This window comes from Entelurus aequoreus, linkage group LG19, assembly GCF_033978785.1.
Source record: "Entelurus aequoreus isolate RoL-2023_Sb linkage group LG19, RoL_Eaeq_v1.1, whole genome shotgun sequence".
Classification (NCBI taxonomy): Eukaryota; Metazoa; Chordata; class Actinopteri; order Syngnathiformes; family Syngnathidae; genus Entelurus; species Entelurus aequoreus.
In genome coordinates, this window is record NC_084749.1 from 2,391,911 (window position 1) to 2,403,263 (window position 11,353).

At 35.5% G+C, this 11,353-nt stretch overlaps 1 protein-coding gene across 1 annotated transcript in view; it reads right to left on the reverse strand.

Moving 5' to 3' along the window:
- The window catches only part of LOC133634991 (collagen alpha-1(XI) chain-like), a 277,932-nt gene that overhangs the window by 55,263 nt on the left and 211,316 nt on the right, over nucleotides 1–11,353 (reverse strand). Inside the window, exons 31-39 of the mRNA XM_062027654.1 lie at nucleotides 10,888–10,941; nucleotides 10,566–10,619; nucleotides 7,860–7,904; nucleotides 7,671–7,724; nucleotides 7,554–7,598; nucleotides 5,058–5,111; nucleotides 4,932–4,985; nucleotides 1,737–1,790; nucleotides 1,556–1,663 (exon numbers count right to left, since the gene is read on the reverse strand). Coding sequence (XP_061883638.1) covers nucleotides 1,556–1,663; nucleotides 1,737–1,790; nucleotides 4,932–4,985; nucleotides 5,058–5,111; nucleotides 7,554–7,598; nucleotides 7,671–7,724; nucleotides 7,860–7,904; nucleotides 10,566–10,619; nucleotides 10,888–10,941 — 522 coding nt within the window. The remainder of the gene's footprint in view (nucleotides 1–1,555; nucleotides 1,664–1,736; nucleotides 1,791–4,931; nucleotides 4,986–5,057; nucleotides 5,112–7,553; nucleotides 7,599–7,670; nucleotides 7,725–7,859; nucleotides 7,905–10,565; nucleotides 10,620–10,887; nucleotides 10,942–11,353) is intronic.

Below are 11,353 nucleotides of genomic sequence, written 5' to 3' on the forward strand. Positions count from 1 at the left end.
TATTCTTGATTGCTAAAACAAAGCAGATGCGGGGAATAGCGTTTAAGGAAGACATTAAACTGCAACAGGAAAACACCAACAAAACAGGAAAAGCCACCAAAATAGGACCGCAAGACAAGAACTTAAACAGTACACACAGGAAAACAGCTACAAACTCAAAATAAGTCTTGCCGTGATGTGATAGGTCATGACAGTACACCAACTTTGAGACAAGAGCTACATTGATGCATGGTTGGTTATGGTTTAAAGCAGGGGTCACCAACCTTTTTGAAACCAAGAGCTACTTCTTGGGTAGTGATTAATGCGAAGGGCTACCAGTTTGATACACACTTAAATAAATTGCCAGAAATAGCCAATTTGCTCAATTTACCTTTAACTCTTATGTTATTATTAATAATTAATGATATTTATTTTTGTGGAAACACTGATCATCTTAATGATTTCTCACAATAAATATATATAGAAACAGATAAATATCAATATGCAACACTTTATTTTTATATTTTCTCTAAGTGCACATTTTTCAAATTGAACATTTTCAAATGATCACTTCTAAGACAGTCTTGTGAAATCACAATATCCCATTTTAACTAGCTAGCCACTCACATTTTTTAACAAATCATGAATTACTCTGCACCATGTTTGTACAAATAATAACTCATGTAAAATACAAAAGTCAGTCAAAGTTGTTAGAATATATAACAAATTGGACCAAGCTATATTTCTAACAAAGACAAATCATTATTTCTTCTAGATTTTACAGAACAAAAATTTTAAAAGAAATTCAATAGACTTTAAAATAAGATTTAAATTTGATTGTACAGATTTTCTAGATTTGCCAGAATATTTTTTTTGAATTTTAATCATAATAAGTTTGAAGAAATATTTCACAAATATTCTTTGTCGAAAAAACAGAAGCTAAAATGAAGAATTAAATAAAAATGTATTTATTATTCTTTACAATAAAAAAAAATAATTACTTGAACATTGATTTAAATTGTCAGGAAAGAAGAGAAAGGAATTTAAAAGGTAAAAAGGTACAGTATATGTGTTTAAAAATCCTAAAATCATTTTTAAGGTTGTATTTTTCTCTAAAATTGTCTTTCTGAAAGTTATAAGAAGCAAAGTAAAAAAAAAAAAGAAGAATTTATTTAAACAAGTGAAGACCAAGTCTTTAAAATATTTTCTTGGATTTTCAAATTCTATTTGAGTTTTGTCTCTCTTAGAATTAAAAATGTCGAGCAAAGCGAGACCAGCTTGCTAGTAAATAAATAAACTTTAAAAAATAGAGGCAGCTCACTGGTAAGTGCTGCTATTTGAGCTATTTTTAGAACAGGCCAGCGGGCTACTCATCTGGTCCTTTCGGGCGACCTGGTGCCTGCGGGCACCGCGTTGGTGACCCCAACGACTTTTTACTGTCAATTGAGTTTCATTTTTTAATGATTTCTGCTGGTTGTGTGCCTCAGGACTTTTTCAATAAAAAAAATGTGCCTTGGCTCAAAAAAGGTTGAAAAACACTGTTCTAAAAGACCAATGATGATTACAAACCACTCACCTTGGCTCCCTCCTTTCCGGCCGATCCAGGTAGTCCTTGCTCACCAGGGGGTCCCGGTGAGCCTGGGTGGCCCCTGTCCCCAGTGGGTCCGGTTTCACCAGATTTTCCCTAAAGTCCATGGACAATTTTTACTGTCTCATATAGTGATCGGGTGGTGAAAGTTTGAGTCTGGTCTGCTTGCCTGTGGTCCGACAACACCTGGTGGGCCTGGAAGGCCATTTTTGCCTTGGAAGCCCTAAGAATTAAAAACATCAAGGTGAGGTTTTTTTATTCAACTGCTGAGAATGCACTTTTCATTGGAAGCCTATAGCCTTTGATAGTTTTCTAAATAAAGAGGACCACAAATAATGGCATTATTGGCTTTTATTTTAACAAAAAATCTTACGGTACATTAAACATATGTTTATTATTGCAAGTTTGTCCTTAAATAAAATAGTGAACATACTAGACAACTTGTCTTTTAGTAGTAAGTAAACAAACAAAGACTCCTAATTAGTCTGCTGATGTATGCAGTAACATATTGTGTCATTTATACACTTATTATTTTGTCAAAATTATTAAAGACAAGTGGTAGAAAATTAATTATTAATCTACTTGTTCTTTTACTGTTAAAATCTGCTTATTTTCTGTTTTAACATATTCTGTCTACACTTCTGTTAAAACTTAATAATCACTTATTCTTCTGTTGTTTGGATGCTTTACATTAGTTTTGGATGATACCACAAATTTGGGTATCGATCCGATTCCAAGTCGTTACAGGATCATTCCTGCTGCCCTCAGGAAGGCACTACAGGGTCATCAGGTCTAAGACAAGAACAGTTTTGTCCCTGAAGCCATAACCACGGTGAACTCTCATAGGCACTGATTTTATAGTTTTGCACCTCTCTGTGTGCAATTTTTACTTTCCACCCACAGTCTGAATGCTTCTGTATATATGTAAAAAGTATAATATTTAATATTTAAACAACACATTCAGAACATTCGTTCTTTTCTTTCCTTCCTATGTTTTGCATATTTATAGACTGTCGCACTGATACTGGACTTGCTTTTAATTTCATTGTACCTGTGTATAGTGACAATAAAAGGCATTCTATTCTATTCAATGGTCAGAATTTAAGCCCTCGTGTGTCCAGGGACAGTACCTTTTAGAGGCGGTATAGTACCGAATGATTCATTCGTATCGCGGTACTATACTAGTATACAACCCAATGTGTACTATTTAAAGTATTTTTGTACTATCCATCCATCCATTTTCTACCGCTTGTCCGTCTCGGGGTCGCGGAGGGGCGGGAGCTTATCCAAAGCTGCATTCGGGCAGAAGGCGGGGTAAAACAGCCTATGTTAAAGGCCTACTCAAATTAAATGTTTTTTATTTAAACGGGGATAGCAGATCCATTCTATGTGTCATACTTGATCATTTCGCGACATTGCCATATTTTTGCTGAAAGGATTTAGTAGAGAACAACGACGATAAAGTCCGCAACTTTTGGTCTCTGATAAAAAAAAGCCTTGCCCCTACCGGAAGTAGCGTGACGTAGTCGGTTGTTCGCTTCCTCATATTTTCCTATTGTTTTCAACGCAGCTAGAGCGATTTGGACCGAGAAAGCGACAATTACCCCATTAATTTGAGCGAGGATGAAAGATTCGTGGATGAGGAACGTTAGAGTGACGGACTACAATGCAGTGAAAACATATCTTTTTTCGCTCTGAACGTAACTTAGGTACAAGCTGGCTCGTTGGATTCCACACTCTCTCCTTTTTCTATTGTGGCTCACGGATTTGTATTTTAAACCACCTGGGATACTATATCCTCTTGAAAATGAGAGTCGAGAATGCGAAATGGACATTCACAGTGACTTTTATCTCCACGACAATACATCGGCGAAGCTCTTTAGCTACTGAGCTAACGTGATAGCATCTGGCTCAAATGCAGATAGAAACTAAATAAATAAATCCCTGACTGGAAGGATAGACAGAAGATCAACAATACTATTAAACCATGGACATGTAAATACACGGTTAATAATTCTCAGCCTGGCAAAGCTTAACAATGCTGTTGCTAACGACGCTGAAGCTAACTTAGCAACTTAGCAACCGGACCTTACAGAGGTATGATAAAACATTAGCGCTCCACCTACGCCAGCCAGCCCTCATCTGCTCATCAATACCCGTGCTCACCTGCGTTCCAGCGATCGACGGTGCGACGAAGGACTTCACCCGATCACAGATGCGGTCGGCGAGACGGAGGAAGTTAAGGTGAGTCCGGCGGCTAACGCGTCTGCTATCCATCTCTGTCTTCCTGGTTGTGTTGCTGCAGCCAGCCGCTAATACACCGATCCCACCTACAACTTTCTTCTTTGCAGTCTTCATTGTTCATTAAACAAATTGCAAAAGATTCACCAACACAGATGTCCAGAATACTGTGGAATTATGGAATGAAAACAGAGCTTTTTTATATTGGATTCAATGGGTCCGAATACTTCCGTATCAACCGTTGATGTCACGCGCATACATCATCATACATATACGTTTTCAACCGGAAGTTTCGCGGAAAATTTAAAATTGCACTTTATAAGTTAACCCGGCCGTATTGGCATGTGTTGCAATGTTAAGATTTCATCATTGATATATAAACTATCAGACTGCATGGTCGGTAGTAGTGGCTTTCAATAGGCCTTTAAATGAATTATTGTAACAAAAAAATTTTTTTTGTATAAACTAATACTAAAATATATATGATTTACTAAAATATATAATCCCAAATATTATATTAAAGCTAGGCTTGTCAAATGAATTATTCTTTTAATCACATTTTGGAATTTGAATTAATCACAGGTGATTATTTACTTGCATAATTCTAATGTGCTTAAGAAAAGACCCCCACATTTGTATACAAAATACATGTTTCATCTAGGATAACTTCTAAACATTTTACTTGAATGCAATGTCATCCCTCACAGTTTTAGTAAGAGTTCTTTCAGACTGTATTTTGGAGTGAAATTTGCCTCACTCATTTTTGTGCTAACGTATGCATTGATCTGATCACGGACCGTGTAGCGGTCAAATTAAATTGCACGGTTAATGCAAGTGTGTACAAGATTAATGTGATATCTTGTTGTGATTAATCACATGAGTTAACTCGTTAATTAAGACAGCCCTAATTAAAACATATACAATGAAAAAAATATATTATGGTTTTCAAGTTATGTTAATATGCGATTATATTGTAATTCTTTATCACTTATTAAATGGTACCATTGCACCAACAATTGTTTTATATAATATTCCATACAATAGACAGTTTGTATTTTAGTTTTATAAGCAGAACAATTTTTTCTCACAAATTCAAAAAAGTCAAAAACGTGCTGGTACTTACTGGCTCTCCTCTTTGGCCAGGATGACCAGGTATCCCATCTTTACCAGCCGGACCCTGAAGATATGTTTTTTTTATATTATCAATACATTAAAATGTTGTGAAATGAAACATGAAAGGTTCACTTACAGGTGGCCCTTTTAATCCTGTTTCTCCATGCATTCCCTGTGGCCCTTGGGGACCCTAAAGCAATGAAAAAACACATTATATACTGTATGACTTACAAAACACTGATAGGCTTTTCCTGGGCGTGTCCATTTTCATAAACATACAGAAGGGTAGGGTTGTCCCGATACCAATATTTTGGTACCGGTACTAAAATGTATTTCGATACTTTTCTAAATAAAGGGGATCACAAAAAATGGCATTATTGGCTTTATTTTAACAACAAATCTTAGGGTACATTAAACATATGTTTATTATTGCAATTTAGTCCTTAAATAAAATAGTGAACATAATAGACATCATTTCTTTTATTAGTGAGGAAGCAAACACAGGCTCCTAATTAGTCTGCTGACATATGCAGTAACAAATTGTGTCATTTATACACCTATTATTTTGTACACATTATAAAGGACAAACTGTAAAAAAAACATTATTAATTTACTTGTTCATTTACTGTTAATATCTGCTTACTTTCTCTTTTAACATGTTCTATCTACACTTCTGTTAAAATGTAATAATCACTTATTATTCTGTTGTTTGATACTTTACATTAGTTTTGGATGATAACCACAAATGTGGGTATCGATCCGATACCAAGTACCGTATTTTCCGCACTATAAGGCGCACCTAAAAACCTCCAATTTTCTCAAAAGCTGACAGTGCGCCTTATAATCCGGTGCGCCTTATATATGGACCAATATTGAGCCACAACAGGTCTCGCAACTACGGGATGCGTAACGTAACCCCAGCCTCTACTGTAGCGTCTATTCTATGCGCCTTATAATGCGGTGCGCCTTATATGTGAACAAAGTTTTAAAATAGGCCATTCATTGAAGGTGCGCCTTATAATCCGGTGCGCCTTATAGTGCGGAAAATACGGTAGTTACAGGATCATACATTGGTCATATTTATAGTACTCATGTGTTCAGAGACGTATTTTCTGATTTTATAAACATAATATTAATAAATAAAAAACGAAAAAAGATTTTGTGATGTTAAAGAAATGTCGATGTAATCATAGTAGTATCGACTAGATACGCTCTTGTACTTGGTATCATTACAGTGGATGTCAGGTGTTGAAAAACGTATTCGGGTGTTACCATTTAGTGGTCAATTGTACGGAATATGTACTTCACTGTGCAACCTACTAATAAAAGTCTCAATCAATCAATCCACCCATGGCGTTTGTTTACATTGTGATCCCGGTGAGCTACGGTGTGTAGTGAAGCATGTTTAGCTATTCCTCGTCTTGCAGTGATAAAGGTACTTGTAAGAAACTTACTTTATTTGTCGCCATGGAGGCGAGGTATAGTGATTTAGAAGTAGCTAAAACACTGCAGTTAGCCGCTAGCTAGTTAGCCATGTCTTAAAGCTGAGGGCGTTTCAGTGGTATATCTTCACCTTCATTGTTAATTTTAAGCCAAAATGCGTCCGTTCTCCCTTTTTCTGGGGGGGACCGGTACTTTTTAGAGGCGGTATAGTACCGAATATGACTCATTAGTATCCCGGTACTTTACTAATACCGGTATCCTGTATTACTAGGGATGTCCGATAATGGCTTTTTAAAAAATTACCGATACCGATATCAACCGATATATACAGTCGTGGAATTAACACATTATTATGCCTAATTTGGACAACCAGGTATGGTGAAGATAAGGTACTTTTAAATTAAAAAATAATAAAATAAAACAAGATAAATAAATTAAAAACATTTTCTTGAATAAAAAAGAAAGTAAAACAATATAAAAACAGTTACATAGAAACTAGTAATTAATGAAAATGAGTCAAATTAACTGTTAAAGGTTAGCACAATTAGTGGAGCAGCAGCACGCACAATCATGTGTGCTTACGGACTGTATCCCTTGCAGACTGTATTGATGTATATTGATATATAATGTAGGAAGCAGAATATTAATAACAGAAAGAAACAACCCTTTTGTGTGAATGGGGGAGGGAGGTTTTTTGGGTTGGTTCACTAATTGTGTGTTTTTTATGTTGATTTAATAAAAAATAAAATAAAATAAAATAAAATAAAAAAACAAAAAAAACCGATACCGATAATAAAAAGAACGATACAGATAATTTCCGATATTACATTTTAATGCATTTATCGGCCGATAATATCTATGTATTACCTTTATCTTTAGTTTTTAAGCCAAAATGCGTCCGTCCTCCCTTTTCTGTCTATACACTGTGTCTGCTTGTAAGTACTCCGTGATTGTGCGCTGCCAAACATGCTCCTCTGCTCGTAAAACTAGCAATGTCGTGACTTGGCGACGACGCACCGTCATGCCCGTTAAAAAAATACAAGGGGGGCAGGGACCAGCACTTGTCAGAGGTGGTATAGTACTGTATATGATTCATTAGTATCGCGGTACTATACTAGTACCGGTATACCGTACAACCCTACAGTAGGGTTATACAATTATCGTAGTACTGTATGAGTCAAGAGATGACCTGTTCTCCAGGGGATCCTTGAGTACCATCTTGTCCAGCTGAACCCTAGTGAAACAAACAAAGGAAGTTAATGAAACGAGAACACTCCATCTTGCTAAATATGGATCCCCGCAGCACCTTATCTCCAGGCTTCCCAGTGGGACCTCTCGCTCCTCTTCCTCCTCTGGCACCCTGTTGAGAGGAAGATGAGCAATAACTCAGCTCAAGGTGGAAAATGACCAAGAGTGGCTTTCCCTCCCGTTACAGTTTAACTGTGTGTATCTAAGAGGAGCAATAAAAATCCTAACATATATCCACTTAGCTCACATTAGGACCTCTTTGACCTCCGGATCCTGCCTGGCCAGCTGGACCCTGCATTCAGAAAAGGTTGCCAGTTTATTATTGGTAAATTTTCATGGCCCTCACTGCAAAAACTGAAATCTAAGTAAGATGAAATATCTCAAAGGGTGATATTTGCTTATTTTCTGTCCGATAAGATCATTCTTCTCACTAAGTAGATTTTATGTTAGAGTCTTTTACTTGTTTTAAGGGTTTTGGTCCTAAATTATCTCAGTAAGATATTACAGCTTGTTGCTAAGATTTGATGACCTATATTGAGTAAAACATGCTTGAAACTAGAATATCAACTGTTGCAAAGCTGTGTCATCAACACTCACAAGTACAAAACTACTTTTTTAAAGTAATAATTTCTACGGAGCCCCTAAAGGGACATGGGGGAATTTATTTTTTTTATAATAATTTTTATATTTTTTTTTGGACATTTTTTAAAACTTTCTCGTGCGCACTAGAAACTTTTTCTAAAGTTATAAAAAAATAAATAAAATTAAAAAAATATATATATATATTTTTTAGACATGTATCTCGTGCGCACAAGAATTTTCTCGTGTCTAAAAAAAAAAAAAAAAAAAAATTTTTTTTTTTTTATAAATTTATAAAAAGTTTCTCGTGTCTAAAAAAATACAAAATTAAAAATTATAATTTTTATTTTTTTAATTGTTTTTTGGACATGTATCTTGTGCGCACAAGAAACGTTCTTTTGCGCACGAGATACATGTCTAAAAATTTTTTTAAAAAGTAAAAATTATAATTTTTTTAATTTTTTTTTTTATAACTTTATAAAAAAATTTTGTGGGCACGACAGTTTCTCGTGCACACGAGATACATGTCTAAAAAATATATATATAAAAAATTACAATAATTTAGGGGCTCCGTAGATTTCTTATTTCAAGCATGAAAAAAAAAAATCATGATTTTGACACAATTGTGTCTCATAATTAAAACAGATGACAGCCAAATGGACTTTGCTGATTTATTTTCAATGAAACAATAGAAAATATGTACTCATATAGTAGTACAGTTGGCACAGTACAGTAAACTGACAGTTAATATTTAAATATTTAACATGTGACATTTCTAACAATTTTGAACAGAAATAGTTCATGCACATTCAGATGAATTCTTCAAAATTACAATTCAAAATTTTTTTGCCGGGGGCCGGGCTGTATATATGCGCACTAATTGACTGAAAGAGCACGCACTTGGCGCGATGATGTCATGTTATCGATGGAAAAATGCATTTTTAGACAATATGATTTGCCTGAGCGGCTAGGAGACCCTGAGAGTAACAAGCGGTTGCCTTGTTGCCTTTCCATTAAGACAGAGGTGTCCAAAGTGTGGCCCGGGGGCCATTTGGGGCCCACAGCTAATCATTTACCGGCCCCCCACACATTCTGCAAAAATTGCAAAATTGATAGTGTTGCAAAAATTAAAAAAAACATTTTAAAACAGTGGAATGAGGTGAAATCTAACGAGAAAAAGTTGCAATGTTGACACAAAAGCTGCCATGCAGGCTGTTTTTGTTTCTTTTGTCTTTGTTTATTTTTTATTTTTTTGCCATTGCTCGAGAAAAATAAAAAATAAAAAATAAAAATCTATGTTACAATGAATTATTACAATGAATATAAAAAATGTCACTTTAAAATGTTTTATGTGGAAAAAATATTGCATATATTGTGTAGTTGCCATATAAAAACATCAAAGTTTTATTTGACAAAAGAGCATAAAACAAACAAATAATAGTTCAAATGTAAAATCGACAGATATATCTGAAGTTGATCTCGCAATTTAAGTGTGAAAAGTAAAAAAAAAACTAGTAAAAATGTATCACTTTATGAGTGGGAGACCTTTTGGATCCCAAATATATTTAGTGGGATTTTATTTAACTTTTCACTGTGATTATTCAAAAATATTAAATAATTAAAATCAATGGTGTCCTGCATTATTGATCTTTTAGGGCTCTAATTACTAAATACTGCATATTTCAGTTTTACTATAAAAAACAAAGTTGTCTTTGACAGAAAAGGCATAAAATCTGTTTTTTTTTAAAACTTGATATCAACCTGAAGTTGATGAGATATACTGTAAAAAAAATAAAAAATAATTTGACTTATTTTTAACATTTTAATGACTGAGACCCTTGGCCCTTGATTGGTCCCCGGGAGCCCTAAAGGTTAAAAAAAAAAAAATCTATATATTTTGTTATGGTTTGAAAATGAAAAATATCAAAATGGCCCCCGTATGCTTAAATTTTTCCGTGTGTGGCCCTCAGTGGAAAAAGTTTGGACACCCCTGCATTAAGAACAATAAATTAGTTTTTAGTATAAGTTTGCTGGTTTCAAGAAATGTAATATCATTATGTCAAGATAATGGCACTAGCATTTACTTCATTTAAGAACATTTTTCAACATATTGAGCAAAAAGGTCTCTTTTTTTTTGCCTACCAAGAAAAGTGCACTTGTTATTAGTGAGAATATACTTATTTTAAGGTACTTTTGGGCTCATTGAAATGAGCTAATTTTACTTGTTTTGGAAAGTCTTGACGAGCCAAATGTTCTTGTTTTATTGGCAGATAATTTTGCTTAGTTCAAATAAAATACCCCTCATTTTTGTATTTTTTTCTCTCGTTTTTGAACACTGACTTTTTGCAAGTCATAAATGATAGGGAGTTCTCACCCTTCGTCCTTTCTCTCCGGAGGCTCCGCCCGTACCCAGGAAGCCAACTGATCCCTGGAGAGGCACAAAGAGGTTAATCGGCCTCGCTCCATCACCCGCCGCCTCCGGCGTCTCATCAATGCATAATTAACTAGTGTATCAAATTATAGCAAATCTAATTCATGAGACAACACAGGCCTTCCATACAACATTCATCAGCATGGGATGAAATGGTGGCGCCTAATGTTCTGTTAATAAAAGCCAATCGATCATCATGTTAGTCTTAATCCACTCGGAGACGTGCACCATTTGGGAAGTCACGACAAATGCTAAATTATAGTACCTTAGATCCTAGACGTCCCGGGTATCCAGGAAGTCCTGGCACTCCAAGGTGACCCTTCAAAGAGAGATTGCATAAAAATATTTTGGGGGTGACTGAAGTTCGTGTTACCACCTGGCATCCTTATTTACTCAATCAATCAATCAATGTTTTACTTATATAGCCCTAAATCACGAGTGTCTCAAAGGGCTGCACAAGCCACAACGACATCCTTGGCTCAGATCCCACATCAGGGCAAGGAAAAACTCAACCCAATGGGACAATGAGAAACCTTGGAGGGGACCGCAGATGTGGGGACCCCCCCCTGGGTGACCGGTGCAATGGACGTCCAGTGGATCTAGCATAATAGTGTGAGAGTCCAGTCCATAGTGGATCTAACATAACAGTGAGAGTCCAGTCCATAGTGGATCTAACATAACAGTGAGAGTCCAGTCCATAGTGGATCTAACGTAATAGTGAGAGTCCAGTC